The sequence below is a fragment of the Erythranthe guttata genome, chromosome 9, assembly GCF_056151865.1.
Source record: "Erythranthe guttata isolate IM_541 chromosome 9, IM_541, whole genome shotgun sequence".
In the NCBI taxonomy this organism is placed as follows: Eukaryota; Viridiplantae; Streptophyta; class Magnoliopsida; order Lamiales; family Phrymaceae; genus Erythranthe; species Erythranthe guttata.
The window spans coordinates 14,742,149-14,761,655 of NC_142541.1; the positions used below are offsets into that span (position 1 = coordinate 14,742,149).

The following is a 19,507-nucleotide window of genomic DNA, read 5'->3' on the forward strand; positions in this document are numbered from 1 at the left end:
TTAAATTAATTGGTTTCCTGCCATTAAATGATTGATTAATCTGGTGCAGACAAACTTCCGTGCAGGAGGTCTAATTACAAGAAAATGAAGAACTGACGTGGCAATGACGGTGACAGAGTACCCTCTGTATGGATCCGTTAATTATTTTAAGCTAAATTACAAATACATCCCCCAGGATAAGGTCAATTAGAAATAACCCCTTGCTCGTGAAATTACATTTACCTCCCTCTAACCAACGGTGCTTGATTTCTTTCAACAGAACCAAGAAAATATCTTTAGTCCTTGACAGAAGAATTTATTGTTCTTTGACTTGGTGCAAGAAAAATAAATTCAATATCTAAATTACAAATAACCCCCTCAAAGTATGTCTAAATAATAAAAAAAATGTTTTTGTTTGTAAAATTACATTTAACCCCTCCAACTAACTATAACTCAGTTTTTTTTTTTTTTTTTTTTTTTTTTTTTTTAATAAAAATCATAAAATATCTAAATTCCCTTAAATAAAATAAATTACTAAAACATGTTAATACAAAAAAAGTTTTTCACACCTATATATTATTTCTAAAGAAAAATAATATATTTCGTGGCAAAATAGCTATTTAAATTATATTTAATTTCTCCAGAAACAATTATTAACTTTAAAATTCCGAGTCACGTATATAACTCTCGTTTCGTTGTCTAAGCTTGTATTAGATGATAGTTTTTACGAAGAAAAACTTGCAAGCATTGAGACCGTTAGGGGACAAATATACGATACATTCCTAACAAGATGACTAAATTTTATATGATCTAAAAAAGTTACTATCAACCCCCTATTAATTAAGACAATTAACATTTACACCCCTAACAGTACTACAAGGGTAAAATTGGTATTTTTTTAGGAATATTTCCGGAATCTAAACGACCCTATTACATTGACGCCGTTAGGGGTCAAATGTTAGACTGTGCATACTGAAGGAGGTAAATATAATTACGCAAACAAGATGAGTTTTTTTTTCACATAGGGGCGTGTTTGTAATTTACCCACAATTTTATATAATTATTTAGGTGGTGTGTATTTCAATAATGATAATCCTAGTCAGCAGAGGGTGGGATCTACCCTAGGTGACGGAAGAATCAAACAAGAAACACCTGTACAAATCGAAGTATCCACGTGGCAAACAACCCGCCGATCCACACCCACCCGCCGCTGCTTCTATATAAATTCCGTTGCATTTTCCCTTTCTTTCAGCCATACCACATAACTCATAAATTCATATATATCTTTCATTTTCCCCATATTTTGCTATTGTCCAAAAGGGTTGATCATTTTTTTTTCTTTAATTTTGTAAATTTAATTAATTATTTCAATTTCTTGAAAAGAAAAAAAAAACGAGGAAAAAAAAATGAAGGAAAACAAGGATAATCCTCTGCACCTTTCTTCCCTGAACCACATCTCACTTGTCTGCAAATCAGTCGATGAATCAACTGATTTTTACCAAAACGTCCTTGGGTTTGTACCTGTCAGAAGGCCTGGTTCGTTGAAATTTGACGGTGCATGGTAAGCTGCGAACCACCTGATCATAGATGATTTATTTGATTTAATTTTATTGATGATTTAATTTGTATATGTATGCAGGCTGTTTGGTCATGGGATTGGGATACATCTCCTTCAATCAGAAGATCCTGACAAAATGCCAAAGAAAACTGTGATTAATCCTAAAGATAATCACATTTCATTTCAGGTAATTAATTTGTTTTTTTTTTCTCCTTAATATTAAAAATTCGAATCTTTATTATGCCTATTTTTTTTTCATTATAATTTAATTTCGTGTTATGAAATATTATTGGGAGCTAATGATGATTAGAGGTTGATGTGACTGATAATTAATGGATCCACAAAGAGAAGACAAAAAAGATGAGTAGTTTAATTGATTAATTAATTGCCTCAACTAATCTCAATCATAATTAAATCACACGACATTGATTAATAATGTTTACTAAGGATTTTGAAGTATTATATCAGGTTAAGTATGCGATCAACATCGTCGTTAGATTATTAGTTTCGCCTTTGGATTCGACGAAAACTCCATTTGCCTATTTTGATCGATACATCGTCATCAGTTACTTTTAAGAAATTTTTTGGTTTCATATTATCTGTCAATTTAAATTTACCACCCGCACTTAATTAATCACTTAATTTCCAGTTTATACATTTATTTACTCTTTGTAGCACTCTTTTCAACTCAATTGATCCCTCCCTTATTAGCTATAAAACAATGTCATTTTAGTCTAAAACTATACAATTTTTGACACATTTAATGAAATATTTAAATAATTACTTTTGTGGTTTAATTTTTTATTTTATTTACATAGGATAAAATATGTAGTGAAATAGGTGGTTGGTTGTATGTCATAATCAAACAGTCGTGCATGAAGTTCTAACTTTAGATACATGACCTATACACACAAAAGTATATTGTTGAATGTTGGAGCATATTTAAGAAAAAAGTTTTTATTATTATTTAATATTTTTAATTAATTAATTAATTAATAAATATTATTGGTGGTAATTAATTACACTAGTGCGAGAGCATGGGGATGGTGGAGAAGAAGCTGACGGAGATGGGGATTGATTGGGTGCGGCAGAGAGTAGAGGAAGGTGGGATCTACGTGGACCAACTATTTTTCCACGACCCAGATGGTTTCATGATTGAGATATGCAACTGCGACAACATGCCGATTGTACCTTTGGCTGGTGAGATGGTACGTTCTTGCTCTAGAATCAATCTCCATATGGTGGTGCAGCAGCAGCCGCAGCCGCAGCAGATCCACGCCCCCGTTGTACAACCTTAGTTGGGGTAAATAATTGGGTGTTGCGTCAGCATTGATTAGCTGCCGTAGGATCTGATGATCTGGATCTGGATCGGACGGACGGAGGGACCCCCCCTTCTTGGCCTAACCTTTTGTCTGTTTGCTCCTTTTGTAATGTTCTGTGCTTTCTGTTGTCGTGTTTGGTATAAATAATATTAATTAATAATGACGCTTTTGGCCTTCGGTCCAAATCCACGAGTTCTCTCTGTTGTGTGTGTGTGTGTGTTTTTTTTTTTTTTTTTGAATTTTAATGTTTTAAATTATGAGATACAAGGTTTATTAGGGATGACAACGAATATGGGTTTGGCGGGTCCGACACCCAAACTCGACCTGTTTATGACTAAGTCAAATGGTTCTGGATCGGATAATGGACTTGAGTTTCTAAAATTAGATTGTTTTAGGTGGATAATGGGCTTAAGTTTCTAAAATTAGATGGTTCTAGGTGGGATTTCAATTCTTATTAAAATCGACCCATAATTAATCCGCATAATTTTATCGTATTTAGTAAATTAATTAATTTATGATTTTATTTATCAAACTATCGTATCAATTTCCATTGCGTCTATTTTCATATACCAATACACCGTTTCATTATTCCGAACTCGTTTCTCGTACCTCATATCTATCACTTGTAGACCATCACCAGTTGTTTTACATTTGAACTTTATTTATTATAGAAGTTAAATAAAATTAATTTTATTATTTTATATCACTTGTAGATATTTTTTAAAATATTGTAGTTTAATTTAAGAATTTTTTTTGTTAAAACATACAAGCACTTATTACTATATAAAAGTTAAAAAATATTAATTTTTTTACCTGATGTTAAAGGCTCTAGTGAGTCGAAACCATTTAATCAATCGGGTGGATCTAAGCTAAAACATGTTGGGCCGGATTTGGATTTTATAATTTTTGTGGGTCGGGCCTCGGTTTATACAAACTCAAACCAGATCCGACCCATTCCTAAAGTTTTTTTGAGTAATTCAAGTCATTACAAGGGGAATTAGGGGATGGGAGACTCGAACCCTAGACCTTTTATCCTATTGGTAAGGCTAGGTACCAACTCTCCTAATGAATGTTGGCGACCCATCCCTAAAGTTTAGAGAATGCATAAATGTGATTTGTACTATCGTTCAATGAAAAAAAAAAAAAAAGTCTATTTAGCTTTATTGTTGAGTGTGTATTAATTATTATAATTAAGAAAACAAAATTGGATAAAACATTATCATTAGTCACATTCTCAATACATAATTAAATAAGTACGTGTAAAAGCAGTACTCAAAATAACTGGTTCAAATTCGTGTAGCAAATTCAATCAATCAAAAGTTCAGTACTGACACATATATAATTTTCTGGTACAGCTCCCCTGTTAATTATTGTGGGGAACAAATGCTGATAGCATTTTTTTTTTATTTAATTTAGGAGCAATTTAAATAATTCAAGATTTTCAATAGAATTTGCAATGTGTCACCGGTTAAGGGGATAGGTGTAATTTTGTAAACAAAAGGGGTTTAATTGTAATATGTGCATGTCTTGGTGGTTTATTTGAAATTAAAAATTTCGATTTGTTTTTGATTTTTTATTCATGATCAATTTATGTATTTTATATATAGTTTCATTTTTTATGGGCGGTATTAATTTTGGGGGTAATTGCCATTTCAAAATAAAATGTAAGATTTTTTTTTAATGTAAACATACTTAGGGATTTGTAATTTACCCTTAAAAATATTATATATGTGAAATAAATGTAAACCAAATCAATGAAACCATTTTTTAGCAATATTCAAATCATTTACAAATTGGGGAAATAGGGGTGTAAACCTAAATAAACCAATGTTTATAAAATCGGACTGAACAAGCAAATTAGGTCACGGTTGGACCGGTTGAACCGTAGTCTGATTGGGTTTTCCCATTTTTTTAATTATTTATTTTTTATAATATCTATTTGTGTGTTTTTTTAACTTGTTTTTTAATGTTTATCAATATTATTAGAGTTCTATCATTGAAAATTATAATTAACAAATGACCTGTGATTTTTTTTTAATTATTTATATGAATTTATTACTTAATTTTATATTGATTATATTTAAAATTTAAAATAAATTAAAAAGCTCACGAGCTCACGAACAATTAAGAATGAGCTCAAACTCGAAAAAAATAAGTTCGAGTTCGAACTTTTGTCGAGTCGGTTCACCAAGCTCACAATCCGGCTCAACTCACTTACGCCCCTAGAACCGGCCGGTCCGTTCCGGTTTTCAATACATTGGAAAAAACCGGGAAAAAATGAGATTTTTAATAAGCTAACAATCCAACAAAAAATGGACTAACCCTTTATTTACTTTTATCAATTTAACCACCACATAAATTAATTAGGATTACTATATAACAAATAACAAATAATCCAACAATATCCCACACACAAAAATAAATAAAACTAATATTAAATAAATAAAACTATATATTTTCTAAGTTCCCCTTTTAAGCATTTGTTCATAGTTTTCAATAGACTCGAGCCTTTGTAGAACAAGCTGCTGCCTAAATTTCCTTATGAACGCTTCTGCACTATCGTTTATATCTTCATCACTCGTCTTCTTCTTGATCTCCGCCTTATTCTTCGACGGCGGCGGCACCACCACTTTTTCCGTCACTTCCGGCCGTGCGCCGCCGACCACTCTGATCTCTCTTATAACCGCATCATCACTTCTGAGCTGATCAACTTTTTCTTCTTCGTCGATCGTTTTCAAAAAGGATGATCGAATCGAGCTATTCATTTGACCTAATTAATTATCTTCTCTTTTTTTTTTTTCTTGGATAATAATGATTTAATTTTTATTGGCTGGCGATCTTATATTTATAGCAAGAAATTTCAAATATTAATTATGGGGGTTTGCTTAGGAAGGAAGAGTGTTTGAACTTTGACGTGATTTATTTTATTTTATTTTTATATGCATGGGAGACTTTTCCACAAGCAAAAGCAAAAATTAGTAGCTTTTTTAATTACTAGGAAAAGTCAGAGGATTTTTTAATTTTCTTATTAATTAATTTAATTTCGATTTCAGTCAAAAGTCTATATTATAATATAAATAGTTGGTATAAAACTATGATATTTCACGTGAAAACGAGTGAATATGGGGAGAAAATGTGTGAATTAATAAAATTATTGGTGATGATAATTAAATAATAATAAATAATTGATTGTAGTAAGAATTACTCACACGATTGTTTATGAACACAACTCAAAAAGTAAAACCTTGCGGCTTAAGACATGGCTAATCAACCGAAAGCGTGTACATTTCATCAACCTAATTAAGTTTACATCTATCAGTCGCGCAAGAAATGATTTAGCGGTTGTAGCAAGTGAATCCGTGTCAAATGACCTAAGTTCGAATTCACTTGTCAGTGATCGATAGGTCGAGCTTCTCACACATGCATAGTCAGCCTAGTGTAGTTTACGTCACTCTATGCTTTGCAGAATGCAGACTATTATACGAGAATATAAGTTTACCATATTTTGATTCAATTTTTTTCTTGCACTAATTATTGGAGATAAAATGTATCATTTGCTACGTATATACACGTGATTATTTAAAATTAAACCAGACCATCTTCTTATACAATTTGAGAAGAAAAGAAAATACTAGATGATAATTGTGGTAAGAAAATAAATTAAATTAAGTAGGTTTGTTAATAATATATATGTTATGTCAATTGATAATTTAATTTGGTATGGCATCTTTTGCCTAAAATAGGAAGAAAAAAAAGCTGGATTGTTAGGTACATAATATATACAACTTTAAGTTTAAGCACATGAATTTCTTACTTTGCTACTGATTATGACCATATGTGTATTATGGGTTGACCTTATGTAGTATATAATATATTTGACTAGGGGTATAGATGTAATAATTATAAATTAGGATTGAATTAATCCATCATTGGTTAGCTGATAGAATCAAATTTCTGGTTCAGAAATTCTGGATTAAAGGATCCTTCTTTCAGGCCACCTAATTAATTTGTAACGAACTTTCCAGAAAAAAAATTGGAAGTTTCCTAAAAAATATTTTTTTATTACGAAATTAGTGGTTAAAGGTTTTGGTATTCCATTTAATAACTTTATTAGACTTCTTATGGAATAGATATGATGTGATTATACATTAAAAAATATCGGATAAATTCTCACCCACAAAATCAAATCCACTATCAACAAATTATTGTGTGTAGGCAAATCCTTGCGTAAATTAGGATTTTAAATTAGGCTAACCAACAAAATAATAAAATATCATTCTTAATTATTAACATAGCAAAATTAACTTCAAATTAGGCTAACGAAACAAAACATTAAACCTACATTCTCGTATAATACCTTGCAAATCATGCGAGAGACGTAAACCACGTTAGGTTAATCATCTCTAACAAGCTCGTCTATTGATAATGGAATTCGAACTTGGGTTAACTGACACAGGTCACAGAGTCACTTGATCCAATCGCTACACCGTCCCTTGCGGGAGAATATTTATCATTTAGATTAAGGGCAAATTACGGCCACCCCCGAGTTATTGTTTAATTACGAAAACCCCTTCATGTATAGGCAATTACAACCACCCCTAACGCATTATCTTACGAAAATACCCCTTTAAAGGTAAATTTAGAGATGTTAAATCGATAAAACCGAACCGAAATTTCAGTACGCCAACATTTCATACGTTTACCGAACTGAGTATACGATTTAGTTCGATAAATAACTGAATTACATAAGAAATATTTAAAAGGAGGGGGTGGCTTTAATTACCCAAATAAAAGAAGTTTTTTTCGTAATTTGACCATACCTCAGCGGTGGCCGTAATTTTCTCTTAAATTTAATATAGAGAGAGGTGTTAAATATTTTAAAAATCTAAACTAAATGTCAATAAGATTCCTTTGTTTAATTTACTTTGTACACATTCCTTTGTTTAAAATAAAAAAAAAAAAAAAAAAAAAAGAAAATTTGAATCCATTTTTAAATTGGATGGAAGGTCAAACAAAACCCAATTAAGTTGCTCCAATACGAGCCCATTAAAACCGGATCTAAGCCCATTTAAACCGGGTCGGGCCTATACCAAGCCCATATATCGAATACCCAAGAAATTATCTCCTTCGGAAAAAAAATTGAAAATCAAACAGAGTTTCTGATACTGAAATCAATGGAAACCATTCAGAGATTCAGCCACCGAATCTTTCCCCTAACCTTCACAAACAAGTCCTTCAGAGCCATTTCAAGAGCACATATCCTGACCCGACCCGTTAATGGGCATCCACAACCCGTATTCGGGCCCATAATTACATTACCCAGGAGAAGTCACAGCTCCGGTTTAGCTTCCCGGGCGGGTTGGTTCATCGGAATGGGTGACAAGAAGAAGAAGAATCCGTTGCCGGACATTGTAAAAGCCGGCGACCCGGTTCTCCACGAACCGGCTCAGGAGATTCGATCCGACGAAATCGGGTCGGACCGGGTCCAGAAGATCATAGATGATATGGTGAAGGTTATGAGAGTGGCTCCTGGTGTTGGCCTTGCTGCTCCTCAAATCGGCATTCCGTTGAGGGTTAGTATTGTAATTTCACCCCCTTCTTCATGTTTGAATTTTGATGTATGAACTGTATAGTGTATATTTTAATTTAATTTTCTTTGTTGGTTTTTTATAATTATATGATTCTTAATTTAATACTCAAATTTAATAGATAATTGTATTTTCCACAAACATTTACATGATGATCCATTTCATTAAAATGGGGCAAATTCGAAGAATATATAGTTCAAAGATTTAATTGTATGTGGTATATGAAAAAAATTAAAAAAAAAATCGATTTTATTGGTTATTTTACGGTTTGTTGTTTTTAATAGATTATCGTATTGGAAGATACACAAGAGTACATTAGTTACGCGTCGAAGCAAGAGACTAAGGCGCAAGACCGACGGCCTTTCGATCTTTTGGTATGTCAAAATTCAAAATATCGAAACAGAATAAAATTATCGGGAACTTTGACGCGGGATGATTTTGTTATGTTCTCTTTTAGTGCAGGTTGTGATAAATCCGAAGCTAAAGAAGATAGGCAACAAAAGTGCTTTCTTTTTCGAAGGGTGTTTGAGGTACGGTGCAACTTTCGTATCTATCTTTATTTTATGTTAAATTGTGGAAAATCGAAATCGAAAAATTGTAATGTCACGAAGATAATATGTAATTATAGCTTTGTTGAAATATTGTTAGTCGGTATTATTGCAACGTAGAGAAAGAAATATGGATTGTGTTTTTTGGCAGTGTGGATGAGTTCAGAGCAGTAGTAGAGCGACACCTGGAGGTTGAGGTGACGGGGTTTGACCGGAATGGTCAACCGGTCAAAGTCAACGCTTCGGGTTGGCAAGCTCGAATATTTCAGCACGAGTGTGATCATCTAGAAGGAACACTCTATGTCGACAAGATGGTTCCAAGAACTTTCCGGACTGTTAAGAACCTAGATTTGCCTCTTGCTGTCGGTTGCCCTAAACTCGGTGTTCGTTAGTACTTCCCACTAAAAACACTCGAAAATTTCAATCGATTTTTTTTTATATTTATCTATTTATTCCAATTGGTGAAATTTGTGGTCAATGAAATTATATGTTAATTTCGTCGAGAATATCAAATTTAATTTCTGTATTACATGTTTCGTGGCAACCTTAAATATATACAATTTTTTTTCACTACATGTATAAAAATCACTACAAAAATTGCAACCGATTTTTTTTTTTTTTCTGATTAAAGGAGAGCATATTGATCGTTACGCCAGCTCGTGGAATTGAATTGAATTTGATGTCGAATGATAATATCACCTGATGAAACACAAGAAGGCGGATACACTAATCTTGAGTTTGTTCCGTATGCTTCCCAGCAAAAGGACTTCGCAGCGTTTCCATTCAGTGTCGTGAGTTCGATATTTTCGAGACGTAATCTTTTACATGGACAGCTGTCACTGCATGCAAATTTTATAGCTTCGTCTGTGGCTGAAGTTCCTCTGATTCCGATGTAAGACACGTTTTCGATTCTGACCGACGAAGTCTGCATTCTCTAATGTTTAAAAAAAAAAAAAAAAACCCGATTTTATGTCTCGAAAACGGACGATATATTGTACCTGGTTCGGACAAGTCAATGGAGAGTCACAGTAGTATTGATCTATTACAAGAGGATTTGAAACATTGCTCATCCAAATGTTCTTAAACACAACTTTTCTTACAAAACCACTGCCTCCCTGAAAATATAAAATAAATAAGTATTTATATATATAATCATAATAATAATAATGAATTGTAAAGAAAAGTTACCTGCCATGTTTTGATCCTCAGACCGGTTTTAGTATCGAAGAAAAATGCTCGGTTTACTACAACATCCTCGACTATACCAGATGAATTGTATTTTCCCAAACTTCCTATGCTGCCAAACGAACCCTTATCAGCAACGGATTTAAAAAATCGGATAATCATGGTAAAGAATGCAATTACCTTATACCATGGCCTACTCGACAGAAAATGTTTTCCATTCGAATCGCAGAGGAATTACTCCCTATCGATATGCATTCATCTCCTGTGCTGATAATAACATTATCGAGTACAACATTGGTCGACGCGCTTATGTGGACCCCGTCGGTGTTAGGGCTATCCGTCGGTGACATGAGTGTGATTCTGGACGCTTCCACACCCTTACAGTGCGTGAACGCAATGTGAGTTCGTTGGCTGTTGAATATAGTAATATTTCTTATTTTCATGTTCTTGCATTTGTCGAAAGTAACCGCCTGCGTTGTTATATATAATGCAGCCGTTTATTCATTAAACGAGAGAGAGAGAGAGAGAGAGAGAGAGAGCGAGAGCACTAACCGTTGGCGCGTGTGTGCAAGGCTGCGAAAGAAAATACGGAATCAATATCAGAACGGACACACAGACACACACATATATATATAGAAACACATGAACAAGAAAGTGTGATCGTACATTCGATTCGTTTTTCTTGCAAGACCGGGCCCACCATTCATGCCCCATTCCATCGATCAATCCACCGGCGGCACCTTCGATTTTGAGGCGATTCACTTTTCGGAAGTAGAGCCATTTATTTACGTCTAAACCATACCAAACTTCCGGATCTCGTGGTGCAACAATAAAACCATAAACCTACATTTTAAACCACTATACATAAACTACAATTAAGTTACACTAAAGTACAATGAAGATGCAATCAAATAGCTCTTACCCTCAACGTCACCTTCGAGCGACAAGGCCCCACAAAATCGGTTGGACGAACTAGATAAGTTTTCGTTTCGGGGATCATGATTTCGGCTCGCGAAATATTCGATGAACATGCCGCCTTCCATGCATCTCGAAAACTCTTTATACCATCAAATTATCATCATATCCATATTCATGATACATTAAAAATAGAAAAACAAAAAAAAAAAACAAATTAAGTTACTCATTTCACACACACACACACACATACACATTAAACACACACACACATACATATATGTATATATATGTATAATACCTTGGTGTCATCAGTGAAACCATCTCCTTGAGCACCAAAATCATCGATGTTGAGAAGCAGAGTGGAAGTGTTCATGTAAAGAACATTTGTGGGGAGATGAATTAATGGATTAAAATTAAACCCATTTGAATATCTGATTCTTGATATTATTAAATAAATGCTGCTGCATATAAATTTAAGAACAGAGAATTTGGAAGAGAATGCATTTGAAGAAGAAGAAGATCTCATTTTGCGGCTAAGTATTTACACAGTAGAGGGGAAGGAATACTTTGTAGTATGAGGTTTCTTGAGATTGGTCAATGTTTGACTTTTGACTTTTTTTTTTTCTTTTTTTTTTTTTCTTTTTTTTTTTTTTTTTTAATTTGAAGTTGAGCTTAAGTCAACTAATACATAGTATTAGTAGGTTAATGAAGTCTTCGTTTGACATTTTTATAGAGATGGATAAATCATGTTGAGAAATACCTTTTAGTGTAAATATCTAGTTATTATCATTTGGCTAAATTACAACCAACCCCTAAGGTATGGTCAAATTACGAAAAACTCCCTCCTGTTTGGGTAATTACAACCACCTCTCAACTATAAATCTTCTTATACGTTCACCTTGTGGTTTCAAATTTAGTGAAATCTTCTAAATTATATGGAATATTCTCAATTTTGTACCTGTAACTACATCCACTCTCAACTATAAATCTTCTTACACGTCCACCCTTGCAGTTTCAAATTTAGAGGGATCTTCTTGATTATATGGAATAATATCATTTTTGTAACCGTTTTATCCCATTCGAGCTCCACAACTTGAAGCAAGATGATCATAAGACGTTTTTCTTGACTTGTATATACCAGATTGTAGTGCATCAGAAACTGTAACTTTACACAAAACGAGTACAAACTAGAGTACATTCCACGGAATCTAGATAATTATGTTGAATTTGACACCATAAAAATAGATGTGTAAGAAGATTCATAGTTGAAGGGGTAGATGTAATTATCCAAACATGAGGGATTTTATTCATAATTTGACCATACTTTAGGAGTTGGTTGTAATTTACCCCTATCATTTTCTAAGTCATGAGGTGAAATTTGATATGAATATAGTTATTTAATATATATTGTTATTATCATTTTATAATTCATGAGGTGTAATAGGCTTTGTACAACCTACACTTCGTGAAATACACTATGTACTTTTAAACCATCGATTTACACATAATAACACATATACTCATGTGTATGTGTGCTTAATGGGTAGTTATTTATATAGATTTACGGTTTAAAATCACATATAAATTTCACCAGATGTAGGATCTCAAAAGCAAGGTGTAATATGATACATAGTTATCTAATATATTAAGAAAATTTAAATGGGCCCGATAGACCGGATTCAACTAAGCCCAATTATAATTTTCTAATTACGCCTAAGACACCATGTTGGAAAACTAATATAACTTCGAGTCTTCGACCTTATTAATGATACATAGATTTTTCATGAGAAGAAGACAAGTGATAAAAATAAAATTAAAAATAAATATGACAATTAGAAGTTGAATTGGCTCATATTTTTCCTTACATATCTTTAAATAGGACAAAATTATAAGAAAACCCGGATAATAATGGGGTAAATACGTATATAGATGCCAAATTTTATTATTATTATTATTATTATTATTATTATTATTATTATTATTATTATTATTATTATTATTATTATTATTATTATTATTATTATTATTATTATTATTATTATTATTATTATTATTTTTGTGTCCGGTTATTTATCATATATATGCATGTAGGACACGTGTATGGCTGTGATATACTTACACTGTTAGTTACACATATATGGCTGACATATATGGCTGCAGCACAAGTTGTGATGTGTGTTTAATTAAGATTTATAAGCTATTTTTATAAGTTTAGTCAAACATTCTTCTTGTTTAATTGCTTAATTGCGTAATTAGTTATGACGACTTCCAAAATATATGAGTAAAGAAGATTGATTAATTCTTTTCTGCTTAGGGTACGGCTATAATTTTGGTGGTTAATTAATCATACTTAATTGCCTAACTAACTATCACTATATTAATTATATAATAGATTATTAATTGTGACGATATTACGTAAAGATCCTTGACTTTGTATTCATCCTTATATTCATCCACATTCTCCGGTTCACCAGCAATATTCTCAATTTTTATTTTTATTTAGATGTGTGTATTATTAATCATTAATTATTTATTGGGAAAGTTATGCCAAATTACAAAATTAAAAACTACAATTTCCCCTATATCTGGTTTTCTTTGTAATAATCATTCAATAGTAACTTAGAGTCAATGAATATTAGGTATAATAACAATAAAAATAAATAAAAATTCATCACCTTTTTTCTTCTACAAATCATCCACCAATTCAAGAATTTTCATTGTACCATTACAAAATAACTAGTATTTCACCCGTGGCAGCTAAATTAATCGAACAAAAAACATGAGCAGTTGATTTAAGTATTGAATTAAAGTACTGAATTAAACAAAACAAGTGCTAAAAGGAAATACAAAATACGAAAATTGTGATCTAATATCGAGAAAATTGTAAAGGCGTGATTGTTGAATAATAATATAGAGAAAATTTCATTTAATTTGTACATTAAAAACAGCTAAAAAGAAATTAAAGCATAAATAAAGTTATTAAAAATAAATTATAACCTATATCCTAAAATAAAATTCTTAATTAATTATTTAAATTAAAAAAAATAAAAATTGCATGAATTGATTGATCATCGAGATGGACGTCTTACACCGTCGCGCCATCACGCCACGCGCTTCCCTGTTTTGGGAGGGCGGCGGCGCGTCTTATTACTCTTACCAAAAGCACCGCAGAGTCCGCAGGCGGAAACCCTAGGCGACGGCGGCTCTATCGCAGGCGCAACTTTTCCAGTCCTGAAGCCGTTGGATCGGCTCCTCTGGATCGTCAATCCGGCGGCGGCGGCGGCGCCGGTGCCATCCACTCGCCGCGGTCTGATATTTTTATCTCCCTTCCGTTGGTCGGCGATTTGATTCAATTCGCCGGAAAAGAGTTTGTCGTCCCATATCAATCCCGACGAGCCTTGTCGCCTGAACGATACTGAAGATCTCTGCAAACCAGCCATGAAAAAAAATTAAATCTCACGCGCCTCTCTCTCCTTCGTAGTTTTTTTTGGATCTCTTCTGTGATTTATTGGGAAGGAGTCTCTTCCTTGTTGGTGTTTGTTTCCAAGTTAATTTCTCTCGTGTGTGTAAAGTGTATGTATATATATGCTATATATATATCATAATATAATATATTATATTATTAATATATATAATTTTTTTTAAATAATAATATAATATAATATATGTCATTATCTGCATTACTACGTAGAAGATAGATGTGTAATTATCGATATAGGTTTGATCATAGTATATACACATGAGTTTGTTTTGTCTTATTTTTATTTTATTTTTATATAGTTGATAATTACGATAAAGTTATAAAATCAGTATAATTACTTTTCTTTTGGAATTTGTTAAAAATGTTTAGGCTAATTAATAAATCAAAGTGCGATTATTAATTGACCTTTCAAACATGGCGACTTATAATTTTTTATTTTCCACTTAAAAAAAATGTCAAATATGGGACACTTTTGTGGCAATAATCATAATTAGGTTGCCTCCTATTTTCAAATTTTATGCGTTTTGACTCAGAAACTATTATGTACAGTACAAACTCAATAAATTAATAATTTGGTTTAAATTCAATAATTTCTTTCCATCTCGTTTTGGTGAATGCGTATTAAATTATTAGTTCAATAATTTAATATTTCGCTGAATTAATAGAATTTTGCTAGTCCCACTTTTAGCAAACATCAAAACGTCATCATCACATTATTAAACTGTCTTTATTAAAAATTAAAAAAAAATATGAATAAAAAATTAATTATAAATGGATAATTGATACCAAGTGCTTTTTTTTAATGAATGCTATACTTTAATATTTGTTGGGAGCAAAATGTTAAGATGTTTGACTTGTAGCCAAATGCGCATTTTAATCATGGTCAAAAGGTTAATACTATTATTTTCAAACTATAAGACTACAATTCTCATATTTGATTTTATTTCATATTTTATATTATAATGACATATCCAATATATAATAGTATATTCTTTAATATAATATATTCGAACTAATTGTTGAAAATATTCAAAATTTACAACTTTAGCTTTACTTCTCTTAGTATTATGTCATGAAAATTGTTTCCTACCTAGTAAAAAGTTAGACCCAAGGTTAAATTTTTAATATACTGTTTTTTGTTTCATAATTAATTCATCATATAAATAATAAAGTGACCGGCCCACTAACACAACTTGCCACCTTTAGTGGGCTTTTTAAATCCGCAAATCCAATGTTTAAATTTATTTATTTATTATTACTTTTTTCCATTTAAAAAAAAACGCAAAATCCAAAATGCCAAAATGTTCCCGCCAAAACTCTTTTTTAGTCAATTGTTCTCTCTCCCATTCAAGATCGCACTTTTAAGTTTGGGTAAACTTCATTTTGACTACCTGAACTATACCCAACGTATAATATACCCCCCTGAACTTCGAAATGAATCAAAACAGCCCCTCCGTTTAGAATCTGTTTGGTCGTGCTGACGTGGCACTTTGACTTTTGCATATAAAATTATGTTTATAATTTCTGCATTTGCTTTGACATTTTTACCCCTTAGTTTAATATATATATATAAAAAAATTCCAATGGAATATACAATATTTCTACTGGAACACGTAAGCTTCGCCGGAATCCGCGAGCTCCGTCGCCAAAGTACAATTCTCCACCGGAAATGTGAAAATGAAATTGGGGGTTCGGGAAAAAACTGGGTTTCTAAACGATTAAACTATTTTTTGCAATAATCCTAATAGATGAGTACTTTCCTACCCACACACACACACGCACACACACACACACAAAAAAAAAAAAAAAAAAAAAAAAAAAACAGAAAAAAAAGCTCTGGAACTTGTAGTTAAATATAGCAATTGAATTCAACCCAGTAGCCCAATATTCAAGAAAATGGTCAGAATCTAATTTGACCCCATCCAATTTGAGCACACCCAAATTCCACCCAGTTGAAAATAAATCCAATTTGATCTTATTATAAGATTGAAGCTCGTTTCTTGACAGAGACGAGGTTGTGGAGGTCGTGGAGGCTGATCTTTTATTTTGCTGTGAGAATCTTTTTTCTTTTTTTTTCTTAAATGAAGTTTGGGAAGAAACCTTTGTGAGAAGAAGGAAGAAAAGTAGAAATGGGGAAAAAGAAAGAGCCGAAGGAAGAAGAAAGGAGGAAGAAGATTTTAGGGACAAAAATGTAAAAACCCTTTAAAACTAACGGATTTATTAAAAAACTGACGGTGTTAACATTTTTAACGTTGACCATAAAAAATGTGGGCTGTTTTGATGCATTTTGAAGTTCAGGGGGGTATTTTATACGTTGGGTATAGTTCAGGTAGGTAAAATGAAGTTTACCCTTTAAGTTTTAATCAATTCAATTAAAATTGTCTCTTTTCCTTTTCCAATCATTCTTCAGTCGAATTACCAGGTTCTAATTGTTTTCATTCACAATTCCATTCATCTTCTATGTAATTCTTGCTTTGTATGTATGTATGTATCGATCTATCTATATCTCCCCCCTTTTGTTTTTGTAGCTAAACTGTTTGATGAAATGCCTGTGACAGAATTCTGCAGAAAACAATTGGCTGCCGTTTGAAAATTTTGGAAGAATGTATGGGAGAAAAGCAAGCGAGTTGGTCAAAGAATTTGCCACCAGTGAACCTGGGCAGCTCAGCACTTTCAATGTAAGCTACAAGATCTTCTGTTTCTTTCGATCGATTGAAACCCTAAAAGTTTTCTTGCATTTTTCACTGATCTTTTGTTTTCATTGACGGTCGTGTTTCGGGTTCATTATTTGTACAAGCTATCTAATGGGCTTGTTCGATTTGTTTTTCGAGCTGATTTCTAGAGAGTTTCAAATATGTAATTGAGAATAAAAAAATGTTTCAAAATACAATCTTTTTTTTTTTTTTTTTTTTAAATTATTGAGGCTGGAAAACTTATAATTTCTTAGCGGTGAAGTTGTTTTACCATGGCATGTAACATTAACCGTAGATGCTATGCTCCAATTTGATACGATTATTTGGCTTATGCCCATATTGAAACGTTTTTGCTACTGCATCGAGTGTTCTCTAAAAAGGCTGCATTTTGGTAGAGTTCCGAATGGTGAATGGAATTTGCATAGGGAAGGTGGACAATTGATATACAAAAAAAACTGTTCTTTTTCCCATTATTTTTCACTTTCGTTCCATATCTTTTGCCAAGCTGGCAAGAAATACGCCACTGGTCTACTTTTTTCTTTCTGTATCTATCAAGTATTCTGTGAACACATATCAAGTATTCGAACTTCGAAGAAGAAAGATTATTTTGTTTCAGTCGTAAATCGTAATTGCAATTCAATTTAATTTTCACATTTCGTCCTTTATAGTTAATAGTTGTCACTGCACAAGCAGAGGTTCGTTGTAGAAAGAAAAAAGCAAGAGAAATAAAGCTCACCTAGTTTTTTTTTGGTTATGCTGTTTAGCTAATTATGTTTTGTTACTGCAATCGGTCTTAGTAATTTGATTCACATCGGTTTGTGTACATGCCCAGAATGATCTTTATTCTCAAGTGCTCGAAGAATGCGAAGGACATCTCCTTCACCTTCAGCCTTTAATGAGGTAGTAACCCTTTTCTTTTTCTTTTTTCTCGCTGTCAATTACGACTTAATATTAAAAATAAATCCAATTTTGGCGATGCTACAGAAAAATACAAGAGCACGAAAACGAATTGAAAGATAAAAGAAGCTCCGAAGATGAAACAGAAGATTCAGAAGACGAACGTAGAAAAACAGAAGCTGAGAAAACGATAATTCAAACAGCTCTGAAATCCGATCAGTTTGGCGCACTTGTTCATCACCTTTCTTTAGTACGAAACAAACGCTGTCTCATGGCTTATGTGTGAGTAATCAAAACACTTCAACTTTTATTTTTTATTTTTTATTTTTATTTTAAATAATAAATCTCCAAATTTATAGATATAACCGGGCGGAAGTTGTTAGAAGCTTGGGGTGGATGGTTGACAGTGTGCTCCCCGAAGAAATCGACGAAAAACTGAGCAGTAGCGAGAAAGAATATTTCAAGAACCACGTTGCAACTCTACAATCGTATATGTCGGAGCTTGATCTTCATCTGACTGTGGTAATGAAATACGATATGAAATAACCATTAGAGATATAATCTTGTGTTTATTAAATTTGAGTCCGATAGTGCGTTTCTTATTAGGATACAGTTCCTCCGAAAGATCCGTACATAAAGGTGAGAGTTAAAGAAGACATCGGTGAAGTAGCGCTTAGTGATCAAGTAGCTAACTTAGCTCAACACGCGATCATGTTCTTGAGACGAACTGATGCCGAGCAGTACATCACTCAGGTTACGTTTTTACGATAAATCCTCGTTTGAGAATGTTCGGTCGTTTTTCTATTTTTTTTTTAAATGGGCTGTTTAGTGATATATTCATTGTGAATTATGGTTAACAGGGCCAAATGGAAGAGCTTACTAGTTGAACTTTGACTGCTGGTGAGGTTTGAGTAGTTTAATTTGTATTGGTTTGTATTAATTTTATATATTGATTAGTTAGTAAAATGTTCGTTTCTTTGTATTAAAATTGTTAATTTTAATTTTCCAATAACATTATTAATTTAATCTTAAGAATAAATTATGTTTTTTTTCTTCTTTTTAGTAACTACCTACAAAATCAATTGTGGGGGTTGATCAGCATCAAGTGTTTTTTTTTTTTTTTTGCAAAAACTACCCATGTGTAATCTCTAATTGCTAAAAAGAGCCTGTGTATTAAATAAATTAGCAAGAACACCCCTGTGAGAAATACTCAAAGCCAAACAAAACTCCTAACAACTTATGGGTGATGCACGTGCCGATTGTGGGAGTAGAAGTGTATTTTATGAGTTGGAAAGTCAACAATACCCTCTGAAATTCTTTTTGTTTTCTTTTTTTAAT

The 19,507-nt window shown here is 32.4% G+C and overlaps 5 protein-coding genes across 10 annotated transcripts; 3 read left to right on the forward strand and 2 right to left on the reverse strand.

The window, feature by feature from the left end:
* The first annotated feature begins 1,153 nt into the window (after positions 1–1,153).
* Positions 1,154–3,044, forward strand: LOC105976094 (hypothetical protein). Its single transcript, XM_013001384.2, has 3 exons — positions 1,154–1,540; positions 1,619–1,724; positions 2,566–3,044. The coding sequence occupies exons 1-3, from the start codon at positions 1,386–1,388 to the stop codon at positions 2,833–2,835; spliced, it is 531 nt and encodes a 176-aa protein (XP_012856838.2). The 5' UTR covers positions 1,154–1,385; the 3' UTR covers positions 2,836–3,044.
* Positions 3,045–7,963: 4,919 nt separating this feature from the next.
* Positions 7,964–9,568, forward strand: PDF1A (peptide deformylase 1A). The gene is made up of 4 exons (XM_013001379.2): positions 7,964–8,432; positions 8,732–8,821; positions 8,910–8,977; positions 9,147–9,568. Exons 1-4 carry the CDS (start codon positions 8,034–8,036, stop codon positions 9,385–9,387), a joined length of 798 nt encoding a protein of 265 aa, XP_012856833.2. The 5' UTR covers positions 7,964–8,033; the 3' UTR covers positions 9,388–9,568.
* Positions 9,569–9,580: 12 nt separating this feature from the next.
* LOC105975489 (putative polygalacturonase At1g80170) lies at positions 9,581–11,635 on the reverse strand. The gene is made up of 8 exons (XM_088823054.1): positions 11,397–11,635; positions 11,103–11,237; positions 10,847–11,023; positions 10,733–10,753; positions 10,361–10,650; positions 10,184–10,292; positions 9,994–10,110; positions 9,581–9,920 (listed from the first exon to the last, which is right to left on the reverse strand). The coding sequence occupies exons 1-8, from the start codon at positions 11,622–11,624 to the stop codon at positions 9,621–9,623; spliced, it is 1,377 nt and encodes a 458-aa protein (XP_088679180.1). The 5' UTR covers positions 11,625–11,635; the 3' UTR covers positions 9,581–9,620.
* A 2,307-nt stretch (positions 11,636–13,942) lies between these two features.
* On the reverse strand, positions 13,943–14,693 carry LOC105975626 (MAPK kinase substrate protein At1g80180). Its single transcript, XM_013000817.2, has one exon. The coding sequence runs from the start codon at positions 14,536–14,538 to the stop codon at positions 14,200–14,202; it is 339 nt and encodes a 112-aa protein (XP_012856271.1). The 5' UTR covers positions 14,539–14,693; the 3' UTR covers positions 13,943–14,199.
* Positions 14,694–15,856: 1,163 nt separating this feature from the next.
* Positions 15,857–19,224, forward strand: PSF1 (partner of SLD five 1). Of its 6 annotated transcripts, none has more exons than XR_016033487.1 (8): positions 15,857–15,938; positions 16,937–17,001; positions 17,138–17,257; positions 18,105–18,172; positions 18,257–18,451; positions 18,529–18,691; positions 18,783–18,922; positions 19,030–19,224. XR_016033487.1 is itself a non-coding variant. In XM_088823048.1 (8 exons), the coding sequence occupies exons 1-8, from the start codon at positions 15,881–15,883 to the stop codon at positions 19,054–19,056; spliced, it is 843 nt and encodes a 280-aa protein (XP_088679174.1). In that variant the 5' UTR covers positions 15,859–15,880; the 3' UTR covers positions 19,057–19,224. The 6 variants fall into 6 exon arrangements, 5 of the variants coding, with proteins under 5 accessions (XP_088679174.1, XP_088679173.1, XP_088679176.1 ...); XM_088823048.1 differs by having other exon boundaries at positions 15,859–15,938; positions 18,776–18,922; XM_088823047.1 differs by having other exon boundaries at positions 15,867–15,938; positions 16,937–17,055; positions 18,776–18,922.
* Positions 19,225–19,507: the final 283 nt, after the last annotated feature.

Excerpts from the sequence above, each read along its gene's own strand:
- LOC105975626 (XM_013000817.2), bottom strand. The coding sequence starts at position 14,538 with ATGGCTGGTTTGCAGAGATCTTCAGTATCGTTCAGGCGACAAGGCTCG.
- LOC105976094 (XM_013001384.2), top strand. The coding sequence starts at position 1,386 with ATGAAGGAAAACAAGGATAATCCTCTGCACCTTTCTTCCCTGAACCAC. Across the intron at positions 1,541-1,618 it reads TTGAAATTTGACGGTGCATG|GCTGTTTGGTCATGGGATTG; the intron begins GTAAGCTGCGAA and ends ATATGTATGCAG. Across the intron at positions 1,725-2,565 it reads ATAATCACATTTCATTTCAG|TGCGAGAGCATGGGGATGGT; the intron begins GTAATTAATTTG and ends TAATTACACTAG.
- LOC105975489 (XM_088823054.1), bottom strand. The coding sequence starts at position 11,624 with ATGAGATCTTCTTCTTCTTCAAATGCATTCTCTTCCAAATTCTCTGTT. Across the intron at positions 10,651-10,732 it reads CTTGCACACACGCGCCAACG|GCGGTTACTTTCGACAAATG; the intron begins GTTAGTGCTCTC and ends ATAACAACGCAG. Across the intron at positions 9,921-9,993 it reads CATTGACTTGTCCGAACCAG|ACTTCGTCGGTCAGAATCGA; the intron begins GTACAATATATC and ends TAGAGAATGCAG.
- PSF1 (XM_088823047.1), top strand. The coding sequence starts at position 15,881 with ATGTTCCCGCCAAAACTCTTTTTTAGTCAATTGTTCTCTCTCCCATTC. Across the intron at positions 17,056-17,137 it reads TTCTATGTAATTCTTGCTTT|AATTCTGCAGAAAACAATTG; the intron begins GTATGTATGTAT and ends TGCCTGTGACAG. Across the intron at positions 18,923-19,029 it reads CCGAGCAGTACATCACTCAG|GGCCAAATGGAAGAGCTTAC; the intron begins GTTACGTTTTTA and ends TATGGTTAACAG.
- PDF1A (XM_013001379.2), top strand. The coding sequence starts at position 8,034 with ATGGAAACCATTCAGAGATTCAGCCACCGAATCTTTCCCCTAACCTTC. Across the intron at positions 8,433-8,731 it reads AAATCGGCATTCCGTTGAGG|ATTATCGTATTGGAAGATAC; the intron begins GTTAGTATTGTA and ends TGTTTTTAATAG. Across the intron at positions 8,978-9,146 it reads TTTTTCGAAGGGTGTTTGAG|TGTGGATGAGTTCAGAGCAG; the intron begins GTACGGTGCAAC and ends GTTTTTTGGCAG.